Genomic DNA, 26,656 nt, shown 5'->3' on the forward strand with positions numbered 1-26,656 from the left:
AGAAAAAATCTCTCTTCTGAACATCAAATCCTTATACCAAAGTTTTCACTTATATTCTTTCAATAAGGGTTTGAGCCTGATAACTAATAGCAGAGTTGGCGCTAAGGGAGACTTAAGGGGAGGTCCTTGATACAGCTTGTACTCAAGCGAAACATGCATGTCGGGCAACAGAGCCCCTGGGTCTGATATTAAAAGATAAGTACAAAATATATATATTTATATATGAAAAATATAAAAAATCGGGTGTGCCGATGAAGAAGTTGGTGTTAACTATTTTGCCATATTTACATCTTTGGCAGTGAACACCGCTGAGGTCACCATAATTGGCTCGACAAATATATAAAAGAAAGAATATAAGTGAAAACTTTGGTATAAGGATTTGATGTTCAGAAGAGAGATTTTTTTCTATGAATGTCTACTGAATCCCTTAGGAGATATATTTTTATTTTATACTATTGGGATTTATGTGAAATGCTTTTGAACTAGCCATTGAATGAGTATTCTAACAGACAGTCAGGTAGCAGAAAAATATGGGATCCAACCCCTAGTGTCAGAAAGCAGTCAGAGTGTGAGCCGAGGCCACCTGTCACGGGAAGGTGCTCCAGGCCCCATGCGTAAAAGAAAAAAAAGAACAGCCAGATGAACAGATTCAGCAGGGTAATACAACCCCACGAGTGGTCTCTCAATATAGGTGTTGCCTATCGGCTCCTCTGAGAGTGGGCATCTTCCTTGTTGAAACTTTTTAGCCACTCACCTCACCCACAAATTACCTCAGTTTTGCTCCAGGCTCGAGTCATGTTACAGGCTGGAGTCAGCTGCCTTCCTCCTGCATTGGGGAAAGGGCTTCAGTATATGTTTTCTCCAATCCCCCTCATAAGGAAGACCTTATTCATCCTTGGATGAAGCTAGGGAACCATGAGTCTCATTGCTCTGTGCTAGCCAAGGCAGCTCTGGTACCCCAACCGCTGGAGTTTTTCTCCATAGTGATGTGGAGATTGATCTATATCCCACCTTCTACACCCTATCTTTTATGGCCTGGATGGTGGGAGCATACCCTGTTCCTCCTTGAAGCTACTTGAGGGTGTTTCCAAGGTCTTACAGGCTTCCCAAAACATTTCATCAAGAGGTGTTATATTTTCAGCTAGAAGGGGTTTGTTGTCTAATGAGGTAAGGCCCTCCTACTTACCTTGCGCAAAGACTGCTTGAATACCTCCAGCACCTCTCTCAGTCTAGTTTAAAGACCAACTCTATAAGAGTTCAGCTTAGTTCAAATATTGCTTACAGTCTTGGGGGGTAGCGGAACATGTCTGAACAGATTCTCTTCATGTGACGTTTCCTGTTGACAAAGCCTCCTCTCATGCCTGCAACTGTGTCATGGGGCCTCAGCATCATTCTCATCCAGCTGATGAACACACCTTTTGAGCCACTAGATTCCTGTCATCTTCAGTATCTGACCTAAAAAGTCTTGTTTTTAGTGATGGTCTCTTCATCTCGTGATGACAGTGAGCTTTAGACTCTAGTAGCAGATCCGCCTTCATCACAACAGAATAGTTCTTTGTGTGCACCCTAAATTCCTTCCTAGGCTGCTGTAGGACTTCCATCTTAATCAGTTCTACATCCTCCACCATTCTGTCCAAAACTTCATGCCTATTCCAAAGGAATGCACTCCACACCTTGGACTGCTCACGAGCATTGAACTGTTTGCCTAGAGAGGACTCTGTCCACTCAGCTTTCTGTCTCTTCTAATCCGATCAGGGGCCGATGCTGTCTAATTGGACTATTGAAATCTTATCTATCTGGGTGCAACTAGACAAGTCATCCAGCGATTGCAAACAATCCAGAACACTGCTATCCAATTAATTTTTTCACTACAGAAGCAGGATAAAATCTCTCCATATTTTGCTAAATTACACTGGTTGCCTATAGAGGCAAGAATTATAAGATCCTAAATGGTGAAGGTCCAATTTATATAATGGATCATATGGAATTTGTCTCCAATAATAGGAATAGAAGATCATTTCACAGGTCAAAGGTCCTGGAGTAGTGCTGCTCAGTTATCTTTTTTCTTATTCAAGAATAATGTAAAAACCTATGTTTTTAAGAAGTTTGTTAAAATTAGTTCTTGATTAAGATTTTGGGGTTGTTTTATTTTTTTTGCTTCCCAGGAGACTGTCTTGGTTTTTTAATTTTGTAAACCGCTTAGAAACTGAAGGCATCAGTGGTATAGAAATATATTGTAATATAATGTACTTGGTTTGCGCACTGCATTTAATTTGCTTCAGTACAGGCTGGGCTGACTCTGGAGGGTCATGTCATGGCTCACGTTGTCAGAGCCACGGCGGTGACGCTACCTCTATTGCGGTCAAATAGATTTACGAGGCTGAGGCATAGGCTTCTGTGTACACATTCAGATCTCACTTTCTGCCTTGAGCAGAGTTTCTGGTGTGACAGCCAGATTGTGCAGACAGTTCTTCAGAATTTGTTTCGTGTCTAGAATCCAACTCCACCCTCCTAGGCCCATTGCCTTCTGTCTCAGGCTACACCTTCAATGCTAGTCACTCTCCTTGCCAAATTCAAGCAGGAAATAGCTACAGGTAAATCATACTTCTCCTCCAATTCGACATGTTGAGCGCATTCGACATGGTAAACCACAATATACTACTAAGACTCCTAGACCACATCGGGATTGGTGGAAATATACTCAGCTGGATCAAGGGTTTTCTAACCACCAGAACATACCAAGTGAAATCAAAATCCAACATATCACCACCATGGAAAGCAGACTGCGGAGTACCTCAAGGATCACCACTATCACCAATACTTTTCAACATAATGATGATCCCGCTGGCTAAGTCCTTATCCAATCAAGGTCTCAACCCATTCATCTACGCAGACAACATCACAATATACATCCCCTTTAGACATGACCTGTCAGAAATTATCAGCGAAATTAAGCTCAGTCTGAACACCATGAACTCATGGGCAAATGCATTTCAACTCAAACTAAACACTGAAAAACTCCACTGCCTCATCCTCTCATCTCAACACAATACGTACAAACCCACAACCATAAACACCGCTGTCAGACCACACCCTCCCTATATCAGATAGCCTGAAAATACTCGGCGTTACAATTGACTGCAACCTTACACTTGAGAGCCAAGTGAACTCCACAGCAAAGAAAATGTTCCACTCAATGTGGAAACTTAAACGCGTAAAACCTTTCTTCCCGAGTGAAATATTCCGCATCCTAATACAATCAATGGTACTAAGCCATGCAGACTATTGCAACGGAATCTATGCGGGATTATTATTATTATTTATTGCATTTGCACCCACATTTTCCCACCTTTTTGCAGGCTCAATGTGGCTTACAGAGTGTTAGTATGATGTAGTCATTACATGATCTTAAATACAATCGATAATAGGCTAAAGCAGATGAGAAGTAAAGAACAACTCACAAAGAAACTCCAGACCGCTCAAAACACAGCAACCAGGCTGATATTTGGTAAAACACGATTTGAAAATGCCAAACCCCTCTGAGAAAAACTGCATTGGCACCCAGTCAAAGAACGTATTACCTTCAAAATCTGCACCCTGGTCCACAAAATTATCTACAGCGAAGTCCCAGGCTACATGGCAGACCTCATAAATCTACCAACCAGAAACACAACCAGATCATCATGAACATACCTAAATCTCCACTACCCAAACTGTAAAGGACTCAAATGCAAAGCAACCTACACAGCCAGCTTCTCCTATATAAGCACACAACTATGGAACTCACTGCCAAAAGCTGTGAAAACAACCTACGACCATCTAAACTTCAGGAAATCACTAAAAACCAACCTGTTCAAAAAGGCATACCCTACCAACCCAACATAAATGCCTACATTCAGCAAAACCAAAGCTTGCAATGGACACTATATAACCTCTCTTCTCTTCGATCCCCATTGTACCTGAACCTTAATCAACCAGAGCATCACCATGTATTTGTCTCTCTACCACATTGAGCCTGCAAATAGGTGGGAAAATGTGGGATACAAATGTAATAAATAAATATAGTTTTGGGTTATATGTTTTTCCAGGACCAGAGACTTGTTGTTACAAGTTTCTCTTGGCCTAATGTTATTGCTTTCGGTGAGCCTGGTAGCTAGGGATTCCCATTTGTGAGAAGGTTTCCAAGTTTATTTAATATTTACTACCCCAACCTATGGAAGCCGTCAGGGCAGTTTACAATCTGAAATAGGCAGGAAAAAGGGGGGGGGGGGGAGGAAATTGACAGACAAAAATACATTACACGTAGGACATGACATAATAGGGTAATAAGGGAAGAATTACATTCGTGATAGGAAATAATGTCCTGCTAATCCTTGGAGAAAGTGAAGTAAGTTACCTGTAGCAGAGGTAACCTCTGAGGACAGCAGGACATTTCTCACGTCCCCTCCCATCTCCCCTTGGAGATGTCTTCCTTCAGCTATAGTAATGTACTGCCCACACATGCATAGGAGCCAACTTTTCAAAATGATTTGGGGTGCTGAAATTTTTTTTTATTTTTTTATTTTTTACAGGTGGTGCATTCCCCCTCCCCCTCCCTCTCATCCCCCTCTCTCCCCCCTCCCCTCATCCCCCTCCACCTCCCTCTGAGTTCCAGGCCCCCTCCCTCCCTCCCTTCGAGTTCCAGGCCTCCCTCCCTTCGAGTTCTAGGGTCCCTCCTTCTGAGTTCCAGGGTCGTCCCTCTCTCCCTCCGAGTTCCAGGGTCATCCTTCGAGTTCCAGGGTCCCTCCCCCTCTGAGTTCCACAGGGTGCCCCCCGAGTTCCACAGGATCCCCCCCTCTCCGAGTTCCACAGGGTCCCCCCTCCTTCCAAGTTCCACAGGGTCCTCCCTCCCTCCCTCCCTCCCTCCCTCTGAGTTCCACAGGGTCCTCCCTCCCTCTGAGTTCCACAGGGTCCCTCCTCCCAGTTCCAGGGTCCCCCTGTCCCTCCCTCCCTCCCTCTCTCTCCCTCCGAGTTCCAGGGTCAGTCCTCTCTCCCAGTTCCAGGGTCTGTCCTCCCTCCCTCCGAGTTCCAGGGTCGACATCCCTCCCTTTCTCCCTCCCTCCCTTCCTTTGAGTTCCAGGCCCCCTCCCTCCCTCCGAATTTTAAGTCATCTCTTGACTTGACTTACCTCGTCGGGGATGGGTTACGGCGGCCAGCAGCAGCGGTAAAATCTGTGCAGGCTCAGCCCTTCTCTCTCTCTCTCTCTCTCTCTCAGCTCTGGTCCCGCCCTTGCGGAAACAGGAAATGAGGGTGGGACCAGAGCTTAGAGAGAGAGAGAAGGGCCGAGCCTGCGCGCATTTTACCACTGCTGCCGGCCGCCGTAACCCGTCCCCAACGAGGTAAGTCAAGTCAAGAGATGACTTAAAATTCGGAGGGAGAGGACCTGGAACTCGAAGGAAGGGAGGGACGACGACCCTGGAACTCGGAGGGAGGGAGGGAACAAACTTCCGGTGGGTGGAATATTGGGGGTGCTCGAGCACCCACAGCACCCACGGAGTCGGCGCCTATGCGCACATGTGCGGTAGGGCGTTGCTAAAAGCCTCTTAATGAGATACTATGCTGAGCAGCGTCTGCACCGGGCTCAGTCAGATGACATTACCTGTATGTGAAAATACATGTCCTTCCGTCCTTAGAGAATACCTGCTACAGATAAGTAACTTTGCCAAATGTGTATATTCATGGTCGCTACCTAAATAGCTAGTACTGCTTAATCTATATGTATAATTTTGAAGCCATCTAAGTTACACATTTAAAATTACTATTGACTATACAACTGAAGATTGACTTTTTGAATGTTTTTTGTAGGAAATGCTTGCTAGAGTAGCAAAAGAAAAAAAAGAAGTGAAGCACAAGGTACATTTTTCATCAGTTTCAATACATATTTTTCTCTGTTGTTGTTGCTTTTAAGGGCTTGATTCACTAGGCCTTAAGAAGCTAATGAATATACTGCAGCAAATTTACAAATATAGGTTTGTATGCAAAATTTGCCAGCATTCTCCATGGGCAAATGGGAAAGTCAGTTGGCAGCATGGAGGATGGAAATGCTCTAGCTCTCAAGGAAAACTCTATTAAACGTATGCAATATACCTCACAACCCCTGCGATTTTATGGCCAATGCAGAAAACTGCATGGCATCTACCATGAAACTAACAATATAAAAAATTCCACAACTATGCAGTAAGCAATGAGCATGCAAATTATTGCTGCATTAAAAACATGGCAGTAATCCATAACTCATTGCCAAATATCCCTTCCTGTCAGTAAGTGATCAGTGATTGACTCACACACTGACAGGAAGGATGACAAAAAAAAAAAAAATCCACCAGTCCTGGTAGTCAGGTGGCCTCCCTCCTTCCCCTGATCTAACCCCCACCTGCCCCCAACATTAAACTAAAAATCCCTGGTAATCTAGTACCCCCCCCCCCCCCCCCCCCCCGACCTAATCTGACCCCCCCTTCCCCATTACTTAAGAGACATTTCCTGGTGTCTAGTGGCACTCTCATCCCCAGCCTGACCTGACCTCCCCCACTACTTAAAAAAATTTCTTGGTGTCTAGTGACACTCCCCTGATCCTGCGCTCCCCCACCCCAGGGCATACCTGGCAAAGAGATGGAGTGATGCCCACTTGATCCTGCCTCTGGAAAATTGCAATGCCTGACCCCACTTGCATTCTAGGATACACTGAGCAGGGGCAGATGCCAAATAAGGGAAAAATTCCCTTATTTGGCAGACTGACCCTGAGCTAAGTAGTGGGGAGGGGATGCGGATCAGGGCTAGGAGGGTGCCACTCCACTAGTAACCAGGGAATTATTTTTAAGTAGTGGGCAGTGGATGGTGGGTTGGGAGTACCTGCTGCCAAGCCTTTCTTTGGTGGTCTTGCAGCCAAGCCTTGCTCTGGTGTTCCTGCTGCCAAGCCTCATTCTTACTCGTGACATCATCAGTAAATGCCTTTATAAAGCGCCTTGAAACTTTCCTGCTTTGCCTTTGCAACAGAGGTCTACAGACGAGTTCTTGTCTGCGTGTGCTTGTTGCACTTCTTTCCTACTTGTTCCAGCCCTGCCTGCCTTCAGTTCCAGTCATGTTTGTTCCAGTCCTGCTTATTCCAGTCCTGCCTGCCTTTAGCTTCTGTTCCAGTCCTGTCTGTTCCCGCCTTGCCTACCTTCAGCTTGTTCCAGCCCTGCTTGTTCTACCCTGCCTGTCTTCAGCTTCAGCTCCAGTCCTGCTTGTTCCAGTCCTGCCTGCCTTCAACTTCAGCGCCAGTCCTGCCTGCCTTCAGCTTCTGTTCCAGTCCTGTCTGTTCCCGCCCTGCCGACCTTCAGCTTGTTCCAACCCTGCTTGTTCTACCCTGCCTGCCTTCAGCCTCAGTTCCAGTCCTGTCTGTTCCAGCCCTGCATATCTTTAGCATGCTCCAGCCCTGCTTGTTCTACCCTGTCTGCCTTCAGCTTCAGCTCCAGTCCTTCCTGTTCTAGTTCGGCTTGTACTAGTCCTGTCTGTTTTCAGCCTAAATCCCTGTTTGGGTGGTTCACCTGCCGCTCCCGGTCTCTGGCAGTGGCCCAAGGGCTCAGTACTCCTGACTCCGTGACAACAACACCCAAAAAGGTTGTTCTCCGAGGACAAGCAGGCTGCTTATTCTCACAAATGGGTGACGTCCACAGCAGCCCCTCCGATCGGAGATCTTCACTAGCAACAGCGTTTGCTAGCCCTCGCGTGCGCATGCACAGCGCGCATGCGCGACCGTCTTCTCGCCCAAATGCGAGCGTGATCGCCAGTCTTCTTTTTTCCGCGGCTCAGGACGACTGTTTTCGGTCAGTCTGCGCTCCAAGGAGACCCCTCGCGTCTTTTCGCCGCGTTCTTCCATTCGGAAGTGTCCGGATTCTTCTTTTCCGTCGTCTTCGTACTTCATTTTTTTTTTTTTAATCCTTTATTTCGAGAGTTTTCCCATCAAGTTTCCTTTCGTTGTCGGGCACGGCCTTTTTAGCCGCCCATGCGGGCTTTTTCTAACTTTTTTGGTGCCATTAGCCATCATCGCGAATTTTGACTTCGCCGGCGTGATTTTTCCGCCCATGTCCTCGAAGCCTGCCAGTGGCTTCAAAAAGTGCACCCAGTGCAGCCGGACTATCTCCCTCACTGATAGGCACGTTTCGTGCCTTCAGTGTCTGGGGGCCGGGCATCGTCCCCAGGCCTGTACTCTCTGTCTTCTGTTGAAGAAGAGGACTCAGGCGGCGAGATTGCCCAGTGGAACCTTTTGTTCGGGACCTTGTCCGGTGCTTCAACGTCTTCGGTACCTAGGTCATCGTCCGGTACGTCGACGTCTGCGGTACCCAGCTCATCTGCCGGTGCTCCAACGTCTGCGATACCGAGGTCATCGGTGGTATCGATGTCATCCGAGGGTGCTTCGTCTTCCGGAGTGCAGGTGAGGGCTGTCCATTCCCCTGCTGGTAGCGGTGAGCCCTTGAGTAGGTCTCCGCCTGTCTCAAGGGCTCCTGCGGTACAGGCCCCCCGGGATTGACCTCTTTCGGACCCGGCCCACAGGAGACGTTTGGATTCGACGTCCTCCTCTTCGGTACCGGTGACATGCTTCGTGCGAAGGCAAAGAAGCATCATCATTGGTTGCCTTCCAGACGCGGTACTGAGAGCTCTGGGTCACCGGTGGCGCCAGCACCCAAGCGTCGATACCGGGAGGCCTGCTCACCCTCCATAAAGGAGGTGTCGATGCGCTCCACTGTGGACAGCCCGGTACCGCCTCCGCGTCCTGGACAGATTCTCAGCTTGTCGCCTGTACCGGACTCCTTGCCTTCCTCGAAAGCCGCTCTGAACAAGAGCCTCAGGGCCATCCTCCCAGGGATTCTGGAGGAGCTGTTGCACCCTTCTCCTCCGGTACCAGGGGGTGCTTGCGCTGACGGTGCTGTTGAGTGAGGCGCCGGCTGGCCCCTCGCCCATCGTGAGGTCTCCGGTCCCAGTACCACTTGCGGTACCTGCATCGGCAGCCTCCCAGGCCGACTCCCCAACGACATCGATGGAGGGAGCTTTATCGTCGCCGATGCGGGAGTCTTCCTCTTGACGTGTCCACTGTGGCCATGTTTCCACGGAGTCAAGACGGGCCCGGCTTTGGACTGAAGTTCGTGAACATGTCCAATACCGAGGGCGAGGCCTCGTGGGAAGCAGAGGAGGACCCGAGATATTTCTCTGACGAGGAGTCCGGTGGTCTTCCCTCTGATCCCACTCCCTCTCCCTCTCCTGAAAGGCAGCTTTCTCCTCCTGAGAGTCTGTCTTTCGCGGCCTTTGTCCGGGAAATGTCTACGGCCATTCCCTTCCCTGTGGTTACAGAGGATGAGCCAAGAGCTGAAATGTTTGAACTTTTGGACTATCCTTCGCCACCTAAGGAATCGTCCACTGTACCCATGCATCATGTCCTCAAAAAGACATTGCTGGCGAACTGGGCGAAGCCGTTATCTAATCCCCACATTCCTAAGAAAATTGAATCCCAGTATCGGATCCATGGGGATCCAGAGTTAATGAGGACCCAGTTGCCCCATGACTCTGGTGTGGTGGATCTGGCCCTTAAGAAGATCAAGAGTTCTAGGGAGTACGCTTCGGTGCCCCCGGGCCGTGACTCTAGAACCTTGGATTCTTTTGGGCGGAAGGTCTACCATTCTGCAATGCTCATTTCCAAAATCCAATCATACCAGCTCTATACGAGCATTCATATGCGGAACAATGTGCGGGATTTGGTGGACAAGCTCCCTTCTGAGCAGGCCAAGCCTTTTCAGCAGGTGAACAGGCAGCTGAAGGCGTGTCGTAAATTCCTGGCCAGGGGTGTTTACGATTTTATGTTTCAACAATTTTTATTGATGACATATTCCAAACAAGTATACAATTTCACTATATCGCATACAAAAGCATTGTATCACAAAACGTCATTAGTATTCAGCCATACTGATTGTCATCCAAATTAATATTTTAACCCCTCCCCACAACATCTTGTTCTTTGTATTCATCAAATATTCCCGTTCCTCTTTCCCTCCCTCCCCCCACCCTCCCTCCCTCCCCTAGAAACAGTGTGTGTTTTGAACAATTCAATCAACTAAAACAATTTAACAAGCATAACTATATTGGAGTATGTATATTCAGCTCACATTTATCTTCAAATTTCCAGCTCCCACTCCACCTCATCGATCGCCCACCAACTGGGCAGTATTGAGCCCATTGCGGGCTCAAGGTTACGCTGGAAGCAAGACGAATATATACTTAAAACTCCCATCAATGTCTCTAGCTTATAATATGTCCAGTATATTTTCCATTTAACATCCTTTGTCTTTCCCCTTATTCCCTTTCCCTCCCTCCTATTTCCACCCAATCGCCATCTCCTCGCATCAATTTTATTTCACATTAAACCCCAAATCACTACTGTCTAAGACACATCACAAAAAAAAAAAAAAAAAAAGAAAGAAAGGGGGGGGAGGGGAACCTTTGTCATCCTGGAGTGTCCTCTTTTTAGTTCTACATTTCTCAACCCACATTTAGCAGCAAACTTCTTGCTCTATGTGGCAGAGAATCTACGTATGCTCCCCATACTTCATGAAATTGCTTCAACCTCTTGGGTATGTGTTTGGCATATCTGTGTTCAAAGGCCATTAAGGCATGAAATTTATTTCTCCACATCCAATAAGATGGGGCCTCATCTCCCACCCACACGCCTAAGATCACTTTCTTCCCCAGAACTCCTGCTTTCCTCATTAATAACGTGTATGCTTTTTTCTCTAAATGATAATCTTCATAGCAATCTAGCAATATGGCCCTTGGTGAAAGTCTAACCACATATCCCGTTAGCTGTGCTAAGTATTCAAATATCTTTTTCCAAAAAATTTTTGTTTGAGAACATTCCCATAGGGAGTGAAGCAAAGAATTATTCTCTTTCTTACATTTTTGGCATATAGGTGACTCTATTGCTCCTATTTTAAACAATCTCTCCTGCGTAAAGTAGGCCCTATGTACAGTACGAAATTGACATTCCCTCAGGGTTGCATTAGTCGAAATCTCTGGAATTCTCTTTATTAGTTTCAAGGGTTCCAGTCTCCCTGCTACTTCTGGAGCCCATCTGGCAACAAGGTCCCCGAATGTCCTTTCTCTAGCCTCCCTTTGTATTGCCTTATGCAACCCTGATATTGAAAGTTCCCCGTCTTGAAATGTGTCAAAGAACCCCCGTAATTTTAGTCCCAAAGACGGGATCAAGGCCCCTCCCTCCATAGTCCTTATGTAATGCCTTAATTGCAAATATGCCATCAAATCTTTATGCTCTACTTTTCCCGTTTCCAATAGAGCACCCCATTTATATAATTTTCCTTCTTCATCTATCACATGTTGTACCAAAGTGAGGCCTCTTACTGCCCATCTAGCAAAGCTGCTATTGTCCTTTCCCGGTATGAAATTTACATTTCCCCTTATCGGGAGTTGATCTGATATATCTGCTCGTCCCCCCAACAACATTGTCAAAAATTTCCATGTCTCTCTCATTGCTCTAAGTAGTCTACTCTGTCGTAGTCTATTTGGCAAGGATACTTGTGGGCAGTGCAATAATGAGTTGAAGTGCCATGGAGAGTAGTATGCCGCCTCAAATTCCCTGGGTGTGTACTTTTCCTCCCCCAAGATCCAATCCCCTAGGTGTCGAAGTAAGCATGCGTAATTATATAGGGATAGATCTGGAATGCCTATTCCACCGTATTTCCACGCTCCTACCAAATATTTAAATTGCATGCGTGGTTTTTTCCCCGCCCAGCAGAACCGCGAGATCAACCTCTGAAATTTCTTCAAATCTTTCTTCAGTATTTTAAAGGGTAACAATTGTATAATATATAGCCATTTCGGAAATAGCACCATATTGAACAATTGAACTCTGCCATGTAGTGAAATAGGTAGTTGTTGCCAAGATGTCAAAACCCTTCCACAATGCTCCAATAGGGTATCTATATTTATTCTATATAAATTCCAAGTGCACCTTGATAATTGAATTCCCAGATATCTAAACGAATTGTATTCCCACTTGACTGGAAAAGATCCTACCCAGCTCGCTTTCATGGCGTGTTCCGTGGGCATGGCTATGGATTTATCTAAGTTCAATGTAAACCCCGAGTATTCGCCATATTCCTTGAAACACTCCATCAGCGCCGGAAAGGACACCTGGGGGTCTACCAGATGTACTAACAAGTCATCTGCAAATTCAGAGACCTTAAACATCTGCTTCCCTATCTCCACCCCCTTAATTTCTACATTATTCATAATTTCTCTAATCAGGGGGTCCATTGTTAGTATAAAAAGCATAGGCGAGAGGGGACATCCCTGTCTAGTCCCCCGGTGTATGTTAAATTCAGGTGATAGCAGGCCATTCACCTGAACCTTAGCTCTAGGAGATCTGTATAGCACTCTCAGGGCATTTAAGAAAAATCCTGAAAAGCCATATCTCTGAAGTATTGTAAACATAAATTTCCAATGTACACGGTCAAATGCTTTTTCAGCGTCAAAGCTGACCAACAAAGATGGCTGTTTTGTTACTTCTACATGTTCCATGGACAGCATTATTTGCCTCATATTGTGTGCTACCGTGCGTCCCGCCACAAATCCCACTTGCTGTTCTAGAACTAGTTTAGGCAGCACTCTGGCCATTCTATTGGCCAGAATCTTCGCATATAATTTCATTTCGACATTTAACAGCGAGATTGGTCTATATGATGATGGTTTTTTTGGATCTCTCCCTGATTTCAGTAGCAATACTATCTGGGCCACTTGAAGTGATTTCAGTGCATTACCATCTATTACAAATTGCTTAAAGTATGCTTGCAATGTCTGCATAATCCGGGGGGAAAGCAACTTATAAAATTCTGCTCTAAAGCCGTCTGGCCCTGGTGCCTTATATAATGCACTTTGTTTGACAGCCAGTTCCACTTCTTCTATAGTAATATCTTCATTCAATTTGCCTACTTCCCGCTCTCCCAACTCTGGCAGAGTTAAATTATCCAAATACATATTTCCATCCATGGGTTCCTCATGGGTCCTACCATACAGGTGCTGATAATATCTACTGAATACTTCAGCTATTTCTTTATCCGTTCTCACCAATTCCCCGGTTGTTTTTTCTATGTGAGTAATAATCCGTGATCCTCCTGCCTGTCTTATCAACCTTGACATAAGCTTGCCTGCCTTATTACCATGCAAAAACAATTGATATTGATAGTATTTGACGGATTTCATTGTCCTTTCATGGAGAAGCTCATTCAAGCTAGTCTGTAGTGTCAATAATAAAGCACGATTCTCGGGGGTAGGATATCTCCCATATTGAATTCTAGTAGCTCTCACCTGTTTCTCTAAACGTATAATTTCTTTATCTCGCATTTTCTTTTGGAAAGAACAGTATGCTATTGTCTCCCCTCTCAACACCGCTTTAGCTGCTTCCCAATATAGTATCGGTTGTTGTTTATACTCTTCATTATAAAATTGATATTCTTCCCATTTTTTAAAAATATGTTCTCTATAATGGGGATCTCGATATAATTGTAATGGGAAACGCCATATGTATTGCTTATCTTTAGTTTCTCCAAATTCTAATGTATACCATATAAATGCATGATCCGATATGCTGTACGGCCCAATGCCTGCTTCCCCTACTCGTGAAAACATCTCTCTAGATATCAACCAATAGTCTATTCTAGACTGTGTGCCATGCGCTCTAGATAAATGCGTGTAGTCCCGGTCAGTGGGGTGCAAGATCCTCCATACATCTATTAATTCTAATCTATTGCAGAACAATGCAATACCTTTATCTAGATTATTACTAGCCTTCAGGGGTCCCCTGGATTTATCCTGAGTGGGATCATGTACCATGTTAAAATCCCCTCCCATTATCAGTGGCACCTCCCCTAGACCAGTGATCTTACCAATTAGTCCTCGCACCCATTTTTGGTTGTATGTATTGGGTCCGTATATATTACAAAGCAACACGGGCATTTTATTAAGTGATACCTGCAATATCAAATATCTGCCTTGTGGATCTTTCCACGTCTGTTGTATTACTACATCTATACCCTTCCGTATCAATATCAGTAATCCCGCCTTTTTTCCTATTGCTGGCACCTCCGCTATTTGTCCCACCCACCAACCTCCAAATTTAAGATGTTCCGCCGTCGTTAAGTGCGTCTCTTGCAAAAATGCAATATCTGCCCCATGTCTATTCAAATCCCTCATTATTTTTTTCCTTTTAATTGGTGAGGACACTCCACTAATATTCCAGGAAATAAACTTTAACAGCCTCATGTTATCTCATCCCTTGTGAGTTTGTCTCCATTCCATAATATTATGGTTGGTCTAGAGCTGTCCCAGCCATCAGCCCCCGACCCCTTCTTTCTCCGTGATTTCTCTTCTCTCCTCCCCCCACCGCAACAAAAAACACAAAACATTACCACATACAGCATATTAGTACGGAAAACCCTATGACTTTCTTCTCCCCTCTCCCCCCCTACCCCCCTCCCCCCTCCAACCCTGCCACTATCTGGTAAAATATATTCATTTTGTACCCTCCCTCTTACTCCCTTCCCTTGAATTCCCCTTGTTTCCTTCTCCTCCCTCCCACATCTATCCATTAGCTATAATGGACAAGGCCCGTGTGAGTGATCTCCCAGTCCCGACCCCCCCCCCCCCCCCCACCTTAGTTATCTAATCCCAGTCTGCCCCACAAAGCAAAGCATGATTCATCTGTGAGTACTTTTTATCCATGTTTCTATTCACATATCAATACTCTCATAACCATGCCATTTCGAAAGATGCGTGTCTATCAAGTATAGACCTCCCATCCTTATTCCTTATCCTTTCCAGGTATCACAAGTATATCTCATTTCTGTCTTTTAACATAAGGGAGTGCTTCCAACGCACCCAGCCCCCCAGAGTCCCACCGACTCCCATGGAACCCCGGAAGGCCAGGCGCCCCAAAAGCACCCCAGATCGCGTCCCTTCTATTTAATTTTTTGGTTTCTTTCTCCAAGTTGGGCCTCTTACCACCATTTTCATAACATTCCGTGCACACTTCTATCTTTGTGCATGTCTATGTGAGTTTCCAATGAGTATATACAAAATCTGTTTTGTAGTTTTTTGTAAATCCTTCATATTCCGCTCTACAAGGGTATTTATTCTTCCATATTCTTTGGTCTTATTCCAAATGTTCATGCACACCATTTATTTTCTTCCAGACTAGTACATCATCATTGTCTTATTTTATTTCCTTTTCCAGCCTCTCCGGTTCTCAATTCAAAGTTCCATCTAGTATTTCCCAGTGTCAATTAGATGCATTATGTCGGCTTGTGCTGGCATCCTTCTCTGACAGTCCCTGAAGAAATATTTTTGCAGATTCTGGGGTGTCATGGAATTGTGCCTTACCCTCCTGGAACACTTTTAGTCGAGCAGGATACATTAATGCAAATTGAATATGGCGCTTGTGTAGCTCTGTACATATCGGCGCATATGCTTTCCGCATATTTGACACTCTTGTTGAAAAATCTTGAAGACACAGCACAGTTTTATTTTCATATTTCAGAGGCCCCTTTGCTCTAATAGCCCTCAAGATGTCCACCTTGTGAGCATAATTTAGGATTTTACAGATGACCACTCTGGGTCTGTCCTCTGATGCCCTACGAGGCCCCAGTCTGTGTGCTCTTTCAATTCGAAGGGGCCCCCCATTCTGTGATAGCCTTAAAGTATTTGTCAGCCATTCCTCCAAAAACTTACCCAGATCCGCTTCTGGGAGCGATTCGGGTAGACCCACAAATCTCAGATTTCCCCTTCGGGATCGATTTTCCATGTCGTCTGCCTTGTCTTCTAAATCTCGCACTTTACTTTGCAGCTTCTCCGTCAACGTCTCCAGCTGTTTCATTTTATCTTCTAGGTCGGAGACTCTCTGTGTGCACGTCGTAAACTCTCCTTTGAGCGCCTCCACATTGCCGTCTACATTGTCAAGCTTGGCGGATAAGGTTTGTAATTTCTTGTCTAATGTTACATCTATGGCCTGGGTGACCTCTGCCACGATCTCGGCCACCCACGCGGAACTGACCGAAGTCGGGCCTTCGCCACTACTCGCCGCCATCTTGGATCCGCTCTTAGCTAGCTTTTCTTTGTCTCTACGAGTCGTACGCGCGGTCATCGGCGCTGATCCGATCTCCTTCCAGGTACACCAGGTGTTCTTTTAGCGTTCTCTCCGCTTTTCATGCGCGGGGCATCCGTTTTTTTTCTTTATTTTGGGTAGAATTGGCGGTCGGGACCGGGAGCCTCACCCACCGACGTCTGCCTCTCTAGCACGACATCACGTGACCCCGGGTGTTTACGATTTTTTGATGTTGCGTTCAGGGCTGCTGCTCAAGGTGTAGTGATGCGCAGACTCTCATGGCTGCGTGCCTCCGACCTGGAGAATAGGCTCCAGCAGCGGATTGCGGATGCTCCTTGCCGTGGGGATAACATTTTTGGAGAAAGGGTCGAACAGGTGGTAGAACAACTCCACCAGCGGGACACTGCCTGCGATAAATTCTCCCACCGGGCGCCTTCAGCATCTACCTCAACTGGTAGACGTTTTTATGGGGGAAGGAGGACTGTTCCCTATTTTTTAAATAAGCGTAGGTACAATCCTCCCTCCCGCCAGCCTGCTGCTCAGGCTAAACCCCAGCACGCTCGTTCCTGTCAACAGCGTGCACCTCAACAGGCCCCAGCAGCTCACCAGCAAAAGCAAGGGATGAGCTTTTGACTGGCTCCAGCAGAACATAGCCAAAGTCCAAGTATCCATGCTGGACGATCTGCCTGTTGGGGGGAGGTTAGAATTTTTTCACCAAAGGTGGCCTCTTATAACCTCTGACCAGTGGGTTCTTCAAATAGTTTGGCTGAGATACGCCCTCAATTTGACTTCAAATCCTCCAAATTGTCCACCAGGAGCTCAGTCCTTCAGCTTCCAGCACAAGCAGGTACTTGCCGAGGAACTCTCTGCCCTTCTCAGCGCCAATGCGGTCGAGCCCGTACCACTGGGGCAGGAAGGGCTGGGATTCTATTCCAGGTACTTCCATGTGGAAAAGAAAATAGGGGGGATGCGTCCCATCCTAGACCTAAGGGCCCTGAACAAATATCTGGTCCGAGAAAAGTTCAGGATGCTTTCCCTGGGCACCCTCCTTCCCATGATTCAGGAAAACGATTGGCTATGCTCTCTGGATTTAAACGATGCTTACACTCACATCCCGTTACTGCCAGCTCACAGACAGTATCTTCGATTCCGTCTGGGAACACGGCATTTTCAGTATTGTGTGCTACCCTTTGGTCTCGCCTCTGCACCCAGAGTGTTTACAAAATGCCTGGCTGTTGTGGCGGCGTCTCTACGCAGACTGGGAGTGCACGTGTTCCCTTATCTCGACGATTGGCTGGTGAAGAACACCTCCGAGGCAGGAGCTCTACAGTCCATGCAGGTGACTATTCAACTCCTGGAGCTACTTGGGTTTGTGATAAATTATCCAAAGTCCCATCTTCTTCCAACCCAGAAGCTAGAATTCATAGGAGCTTTGCTGGACTCTCAGATGGCTCATGCCTACCTTTCGGAATGAGGGCTGACACTCTTCTGTCTCTCATTTCCTGGGTACGGGTGTCTCAGCAGATCACAGCTCGGCAGATGTTGAGATTGCTCACCACATGGCCTCCACAGTGCATGTGACTCCCATGGCCCGCCTCCACATGAGATCAGCTCAATGGACCCTAGCGTCTCAGTGGTACCAAGCTGCTGGGGACCTAGAGGACGTAGTCCTGCTGTCCACGAGTTTTCTTCAGTCCCTCCATTGGTGGACAATTCGGTCCAATTTGACTCTGGGACATAGGCGTAGTTTGACTGCTTCATTTGGGGGGGCAAAGGATGGGGCAGAGCATATTAGCATATTCATATGCTAATATGGAGGAAGGAATTGAAATTTACAGGCAAAATATCACAGATGCACATTTCAAAAAGCTGACATATTTCAATTAATATATTCTGAATAAAATACTTTTTCTACCTTTGTTGATCATTTAGTTTTTCTATTCGCTTTGGTCCCAGTGTCTTCTGTTTTATGCAGTGTCTTCTTTCCAGTAGGCTTCCCTCTGCTCCCCACCCTCCCAGTCCCATCCATCTCCTGCTCCTTCCCTCTGCTCACCTCCTTTCCCAGTCCAATCCAATTCCTGGTCCTTCCCTCTGCTCCCCACCCACCCCTCCCAGTCCCATCCATCTCTTACTCCTTCCCTCTGCTCCCCACCCCTCCCAGTCCCATCCATCTTCCCTCTGCTCCCCACCCCTCCCAGTCCCATCCATCTCCTGCTCCTTCCCTCTGCTCACCTCCTTTCCCAGTCCAATCCAATTCCTGGTCCTTCCCTCTGCTCCCCACCCACCCCTCCCAGCCCATCCATCTCTTGCTCCTTCCCTCTGCTTCCCACCCCTCCCAGTCCCATCCATCTCCTGCTCCTTCCCTCTGCTTCCCACCCTCCCAGTCCCATCCATCTCCTGCTCCTTCCCTCTGCTCCCCACCCTCCCAGTCCCATCCATCTTCCCTCTGCTGCTCCCCCCCCCCCCCCCGCGAGGTCCAGGATCGTGACTCCGTTTACCCCCTCTCTTCCTCCCTCCCTCCGGCGCAGGCAGCAGTCTTCTTCAACCTTTCTGTGCTCCTGGCAGCGGTAGCGAGTATACACGCTGCCTTCGGTCTGCCCCGGAAGCCTTCTCTTCAAGTTCCTGTTCCCACCTATGCGGGAACAGGAACTTGAAGAGAAGGCTTCTGGGCAGAGCTGAAGGCAGCGTGTACATCGCTACCGCTGCCAGGAACAAGAAAGGCTTAGAGAACATTGCTGCTGCCTGCGCCTGAGGGAGGTAGGAAGAGAGGGGGTAGATAGACACGCTCGTCTCCGTCCGCTTCGCTGCCCTCTCTGTCTGCGTCCCGCCTTCCTCTGATGTCATTTCGTTTCGGGCGGGACGCAGACAGAGAGGGCAGGGAAGCAGCGAAGCGGACGGAGACGAGCGCGTGCCTGCTTGTTTGTCTTTTTTTACTTCTAGCGCCAGTCTACGTCGTTGTCGTTTGGGGGGGCATTGCCCCCCCTCGCCCCCCCCCCCCAGTCTACGCCCATGCTCTGGGACGTCCTTTCCAAATTCCTCAGCCTCAAAAGGTGCTGATGATGGATGCGTCTCTCCTGGGGTGGGGAGCTCATGTCGATGGGCTTCACACCAAAGGGAGTTGGTCCCTTCAGGAGAAAGGTTTACAGATCAACCTCCTGGAGTTACGAGCGGTCTGGAACGCTCTAAAGGCCTTCAGAGATCGACTGTCCCATCAAATTATTCAAATTCAGACAGACAATCAGGTTGCCATGTATTACATCAACAAGCAGGGGGGCACCGGATCTCGCCCCCTGTGTCAGGAGGCCGTCAGAATGTGGTTTTGGGCTCGCCGGAACGGCATGTTTCTTCAAGCCACCTATCTGGCAGGCGTAAACAACAGTCTGGCCGACAGATTGAGCAGGATAATGCAACCTCACGAGTGGTCGCTCAATTCCAAGGTGGTACGCGAGATCTTCCAAGTGTGGGGCACTCCCTTGGTGGATCTCTTTGCCACTCAACTCAATCACAAGGTCTCTCAATTCTGTTCCAGACTTCAGGCCCACGGCAGGCTAACATCGGATGCCTTTCTCCTGGATTGGGGGGAAGGCCTCCTGTATGCTTATCCTCCCATACCTTTGGTGGGGAAGACTTTGCTGAAACTCAAGCAAGATCGAGGCACCATGATCCTGATCGCTCCCTTTTGGCCGCGTCAGATATGGTTCCCTCTTCTTCTGGAATTGTCCTCTGAAGAACCGTGGAGATTGGAGTGTTTTCCGACCCTCATTACTCAGAACGAGAGGGGGTGCTTCTGCATCCCAACCTCCAGTCCCTGGCTCTCACGGCTTGGATGTTGAGAGCGTAGATTTTGCCTCCTTGGGTCTCTCCTAGAGTGTCTCCCGTGTCTTGCTTGCTTCCAGGAAAGATTCCACTAAAAAGAGTTACTCTTTTTTACGGGGGAGTTTGCCGTCTGGTGTGACAGCAAGGCCCTAGATCCTCGTTCCTGTCCTACACAGACCCTGCTTGAATACCTTCTACACTTGTCCAAGTCTGGTCTTAAAACCAACTCTGTAAGGGTTCATCTTAGTGCGATTAGTGCATACCATTACCGTGTGGAAGGTAAGCCGATCTCGGGACAGCCTCTAGTTGTTCGCTTCATGAGAGGTTTGCTTTTGTCAAAACCCCCCATCAAACCTCCTACAGTGGCATGGGATCTCAATGTCGTTCTCACCCAGCTGATGAAACCTCCTTTCGAGCCACTGAATTCCTGCCATCTGAAGTACTTGACTTGGAAGGTCATTTTCTTGGTGGCAGTCACTTCAGCTAGCAGAGTCAGTGAGCTTCAAGCCCTGGTAGCTCATGCTCCTTATACTAAATTTCATCATAACAGAGTAGTCCTCCGCACTCACCCTAAGTTCTTGCCGAACGTGGTGTCGGAGTTCCATCTGAACCAGTCAATTGTCTTGCCAACATTCTTTCCCCGTCCTCATACCCGCCCTGCTGAATGTCAGCTGCACACATTGGACTGCAAACGAGCATTGGCCTTCTATCTGGAGCGGACACAGCCCCACAGACAGTCCGCCCAAATGTTTGTTTCTTTTGATCCCAACAGAAGGGGAGTGGCTGTCGGGAAACGCACCATCTCAAATTGGCTAGCAGATTGCATTTCCTTCGCTTACGCCCAAGCTGGGCTGACTCTTGAGGGTCATGTCACTGCTCATTGTGTTAGAGCCATGGCAGCGTCAGTGGCCCACTTGAAGTCAGCCACTATCGAAGAGATTTGCAAGGCTGCGACGTGGTCATCTGTCCACACATTCACATCGCATTACTGCCTTCAGCAGGATACCCGACGCGACAGTCGGTTCGGGCAGTCGGTGCTACAGAATCTGTTCGGTGTTTAGAATCCAACTCCACCCCCCTAGGCCCATTTTTATTCTGTTCCAGGCTGCACTCTCAGTTAGTTGAATAAGTTTAGTTCAATCTCAGTTATGTCCTCGCCGTTGCGAGGCCCAATTGACAAATGTTTATTGTTTTGAGTGAGCCTTGGGGCTAGGGATACCCCATTTGTGAGAACAAGCAGCCTGTTTGTTCTCGGAGAAAGCGAAAGCTACATACCTGTAGAAGGTATTCTCCGAGGACAGCAGGCTGATTGTTCTCACCTACCCGCCCGCCTCCCCTTTGGAGTTGTGTCTTCCCTTGTCTTTGCTATTTACTGGACTGGCTATCACGCTCATGTTCGGGCAGGAAGACGGTCATGCATGCGCGCTGTGCATGCGCACGCGAGGGCTAGCAAATGCTGTTGCTAGTGAAGATCTCCGATCGGAGGGGCTGCCGTGGACGTCACCCATTTGTGAGAACAATCAGCCTGCTGTCCTCGGAGAATACCTTCTACAAGTATGTAGCTTTCGCTTTATCTGTGTATGCCCCACTTGTCAAACCATGACCCTTGACCCTTTAAACACCAAGGATGCCAGTGTTGATTCAGAAAGTTGTGTAAGGGGCAAGGGGTTTGGGTTTGAAGGGGTCTCCTTCCTTTCTATACTGCCTCAGATCAGGCAGTAAATTTCTGGTGTTGAACTTGCATCAGTGCACAACTCTGCATTGCTGCAGGTTAGGAAAAATGCTCCTTACCATACATTTTAATATGCTGTGCAATGATGTTTACTGCATGAGTTAACTTCAGCACTGAAACTCTTTCTACATCCAGTGGCAGGTAAATCGGTCCATATTTTTTTCCTCCTGCAGACTTGGATCCTGCAGTGCTTTGAACATTTGGTCATGATGTTCTCTCTGAAAAAACAGGCTTTTTTATTTTTAATCAGTCTGTTTTTCCTCTTACTTTCTCTGCAATGTTCTTGCACTGTCTGGCAGCTTGCTGCCCTTTAGAGAAAGCAAAGTTGCTTTCCTATAACTGATTCTCCAAAGATTTCAGGAGAATACAAACATATTTAAGGTGAAGTCATCTGACTTCTCCCAATCCGGACTACTTCTTTCCTTTAGCCCAGAAAGCCAGAATTATTCAGAATTGTCTATTGGCTATGTGTGTGGTCTGCCACAGCAGTCTTTCGCCCTCAGTCCATGACCAAGTGAAGTACTCAGTGTTTTCTTTTCCCTTTTTAAAGAAGAGAAGGGCAGTGTATCTGCATTCTCCGAGGACAAGCAGGCAGTGCTTCGGCCTGGGAACTGGCATAATAAATAGCAAAAAATTTGGTAGAGCGTTCTGACGTGTGTTCTGTGCTCAACTGCACATGCGCAGAGTGCCTTCCCGTCCACCGCATGACCGCGCTCCTCAGTTCTCTTTTTTCTGCGCGAGGAGTGGCAGATTTCTCTGTGGCTCCTTCTTCGCCCAGGAACAAGCATTCAAGTGCCTTTTCATGGCAATTTTTGCCCTTATTTCTCTTTTACTTCTTTTATTTCCTATAAAAAACATAAAATAAAAGTTTCCTTTTGTTTTCTTAGTTTTCGTTTTGGCTCGCATCAAGTTTTCTTTCTTTTTCATCATGGCCATATTTAGGTTTGCTCGGTCGAGTCTCTTCTCCTTTTGTGCTTTTTTTTTCTGTCACAATAGTGTTTTATGATTTCGCTGAAGCTGTCTTCCCTTCCATGTCATCAAAGACTCCCAGTGGCTTTGAACGCTGTACTTGGTGCAACCGGACTATCTCAGGCACAGTTACCCATTCCTGGTGTATCCAGTGCCTTGAGCCCGACCATAGCCTAGTGAGTTGTGTCCTCCGCCTTCGTATGAAAAAGAGGACACAAATTGCCCGAGAGGCTCAGACAGAAAAACTTTTTGGCATCGAGGTTGGCGGAGTTGACGTCGGCATCAAGGGAGGCATTGATGTCGGGAGTGGAGGTAGGGATGGCTGCTCTGAGACCCCTACACACTGGGAGCAGTGAGGCATTGAGTGGGTCTCCACCTATCTCAAGACCTCCTGCAATGCAGGTCCCCCAGGACTGGTCGTTATCAGACTTGACCCCAAGGCATCGTGAGGATTCCATGTTGTCCTCGTCGGCACCAAGGAGTCTCAATGAGGTGCATTGGACAAAGGCCAAGAAGCAACGACACTGATCTCCTTCGACACACAGTGCTGGGAGCTCCAGGACGTCAAGGGATCCGGCTCCCGAGAAGCATCTGCGCCAGGAGGAGCACTCCCCCTCCTTTCAAGAGGTGCCAGCACGCACGTCTCCCAGCAGCCGAGATCCTGCTCACGTACCCCAGGCGGTTAGGCAACCTGAGCCCACACCGGCCCCATAGCCTGCACCGATGGCGGCTGTTGACGAGCGACTCCAGGCCTTGCTCCTAGAGCTTTTGAAGGCCTTTATGCAGCAATTTGCACGGCATCGGGGGTGCCTGTGCCTACCATGCTTTTCACTGCAGCCCCACGTGGCCCCCAGCCCATGGTGCGACCTCCAACACTGGCGCCACTTATGGTTCAGGTATCGACTGCCACCCAGGCTGGTTCTCCTTCAACGTCGGTGGAAGAAGCTTCACTGGAGTCCGGGCATGAACCAATCTCTCAACGCTGTTCTCGAGGCCATGGGTATTCGAAGTCAAGGCGGGCCCGGTCTCGGGCATCCCTGAGGGAGATGCTGTCTGACACCGAGGATGAGCATTCATGGGAGTCTAAAGAGGATCCCAAATACTTTTCTTCCAATGAGTCCTTTGGGATTCCTTCAGGACCTTCCCCTCCACCTGAGAGATGGCTGTCACCACCTGAGAGCCTTTCACCTCGTTTGTTCGGGAAATGGCTGAGGCCATACCCTTCCCAGTAGAAGTGGAGGATGAGCCCTGGGCTAAGATGCTCGAGGTCCTCGACTACACCTCTCCACCTAAGGAGGCAGTCAAGGTCCCCCTGCATGAGGTACTGAAGGTAGTCCTCATGCGGAACTGGGCATCCCCTCTGTCCGTGTGGTCCCCAAAAGACTTGACACCCAGTGTCATATCCACTGGGAACCTCGGTTGGCGAGGTCTCAGTTATCCCACAGCTCCATGGTGGTGGATACCGCTCTCAAGAGAGTCAAGAGTACTAGGGACTATGCGTCGGCTCCCCCAGGCAGAGAAGCTAGAACCTTGGACTCTTTTGGGAGGAAAATGTATCAGGCTGCGATGCTCATTGCCCGTATTCAATCATACCAGCTCTTCATGAGCATCTGCTTGCGGAACTCGGTGAGGCAGCTGTCTGGCTTGGTTGATGCACTCCCTTCGGAGCATGCCGAGCCTTTTCGCCATCTGGTCAAGCAGCAGAAGGCGTGTCGCAAGTTCTTGGGTAGAGGCACTTACAACACTTTTCACGTGGCATCCAGAATCTCTGCCCATGGTATAGCGATGCGCATCTCTGACCTGGACCATTCAGTTCAGCAGAGGATGGCGGATGCCCCATGCCCTCTCTTTTCAGAGAGAAGATAGAATTGGTTGACCAGATCACGAAGCATACCGATGCTATGTCTTCTCTCTCCCACTGGCGCTTTCTGCTATCACTTCCTCATCCAGGAGGTATTTTGGTGGGTCCCAGAGTACTTCTTATGCCTATTCTAGCTGTAGGTATTCCCCTGTAGCTCGCCAGCCTGCTTAGGCTACACCCCAGCACGCTCGTTCTTGTCAACAGCGTGTGCTTAAGGCCCCTGCTGCTCCCCAGCAAAAGCAAGGGATGAGCTTTTGACTGGTTCCAGCAAAGCATAGCCACCATAAAAGTGTCCATGCCAGACAACTTACCGGTTGGGGGGGAGGTTACAATTTTTTCACCAAAGATGGCCTCTCATAAACTCTGACCAGTGGGTTCTTCAAATAGTCTGGTTAGGATACACCTTCAATCTGATACCCAAACCTCCAAATTGTCCACTGAGGGCTCATACATTCAGCTCTCAACACAAGCAGATACTTGCAGAGGAACTCTCCGCCCTTGCGGTTGAATCCGTTCCACCAGGGGAAGAAGGGCAGGGATTCTATTCCAGGTACTTCCATGTGCAGAAAAAGACGGGGGGGATGCGTCCCATCCTAGACCTGAGGGTCCTGAACAAATTCCTGGTCCGAGAAAAGTTCAGGATGGTTTCCCTGGTCACCCTTCTTCCCATGATTCAGAAAAACGATTGGCTATGCTGTCTGAACTTGAAGGATGCATATACACATATCCTGATACTTCCAGCTCACAGGAAGTATCTTCGGTTACGGCTGGAAACACATCACTTTCAGTACCGCGAGTTACCTTTTGGCCTTGTGTCAGCTCCCAGGGTGTTTACCAAATGTCTGGCAGTAGTTGCAGTGTCACTACGAAGACTGGGAGTGCATATGTTCCATATGTTCCCTTATCTCGACGATTGGCTGGTAAAGAGCACCTCGGAGGACGGTGCTTGGGAGTCCATGCAGAAGACTATTCAGGTGCTCGAGCTACTAGGGTTTGTAATAAACTACCCCGTCCCATCTCTCCCCTGTCCAGCAATTGGAGTTCATAGGAGCCCTGTTCAATACACGGACTGTTCGGGCCTATCTCCCGGAGACGCATGCTGACAACCATCTGTCCCTCGCGTCCAAGGCTCAGACATCACAGCAAGTCACAGCTCGGCAGATGTTGAGGTTGTTGGGCCACATGGCTTCCACAGTATATGTTACACCCATGGTACGTCTTCACATGAGATCTGCTCAATGGACTTTGGCTTCTCAGTGGTATCAAGCCATGGGGAGCCTATAAGATGTCCCCCAAGCTCATACGCTCTCTTCAGTGGTGGACAATTCGATCCAATCTAACTCTGGGACTTCCATTTCAAATTCCTGGCAGGTGTAAACAACAGTCTGGCTGACAGACTGAGCAGGATAATGCAACCTCACGAGTGGTCCCTGAATATGGGCGTAGCCCGCAAGATCTTCGGAGTGTGGGGCACCCCCTCGGTGGATCTTTTCGCTACTCAAATCAATCACAGTGTCCCTCAGTACTATTCCAGACTTGAGGCCCACAACAGACTAGCGTCAGGTGCCTTTCTCCTACATTGAGGAACAGGCCTTCTGTATGCTTATCCTCCTATACCTATAGTGGGGAAGACTTAGTTGAAAATCAAGCAAGACCACTGAACCATGATTCTGATTGCGCCCTACTGGCCGCATCAGATATGGTTCCCTCTTCTTCTGGAATTGTCCCCCGAAGAACCATGGAATGTTTCCCAACCCTCATCACTCAGAATGAGGAGTCGCTTCTGCATCCCAGCCTCCAGTCTCTGGCTCTCACAGCCTGGATGTTGAGAGCTTAGAATTCACTTCCTTGGGTCTTTCAGAGGGTGTCTCCTGGGTCTTGATGGCTTCCAGGAAAAATTCCACTAACAAGTGTTACTCTTTTAAATGGAGGAGGTTTGCCATCTGGTGTGACAGCAAGACCATAGATCCCATTTCTTGTCCTACACAGACCCTGCTTGAATGCCTTATACACTTTGATCAGAGTCTGGTCTCAAGACCAACTCTGTAAGGGTTCACCTTAGTACAATTAGTGCATATCATCAGTTTGTAGAAGGTAA

General features: G+C 48.0%; 1 protein-coding gene across 2 annotated transcripts in view; it reads left to right on the forward strand.

Annotated features, from left to right (window-relative positions):
- LOC115481819 (synaptonemal complex protein 1-like) overlaps positions 1-26,656 on the forward strand; it is a 314,023-nt gene that overhangs the window by 173,904 nt on the left and 113,463 nt on the right. For both annotated transcript variants that reach the window (XM_030221227.1, XM_030221228.1), the window contains exon 10: positions 5,845-5,892. In XM_030221227.1, the coding sequence (XP_030077087.1) occupies positions 5,845-5,892 (48 nt within the window). The remainder of the gene's footprint in view (positions 1-5,844; positions 5,893-26,656) is intronic.

The sequence above is a fragment of the Microcaecilia unicolor genome, chromosome 12 (assembly GCF_901765095.1).
Source record: "Microcaecilia unicolor chromosome 12, aMicUni1.1, whole genome shotgun sequence".
Classification (NCBI taxonomy): domain Eukaryota; kingdom Metazoa; phylum Chordata; class Amphibia; order Gymnophiona; family Siphonopidae; genus Microcaecilia; species Microcaecilia unicolor.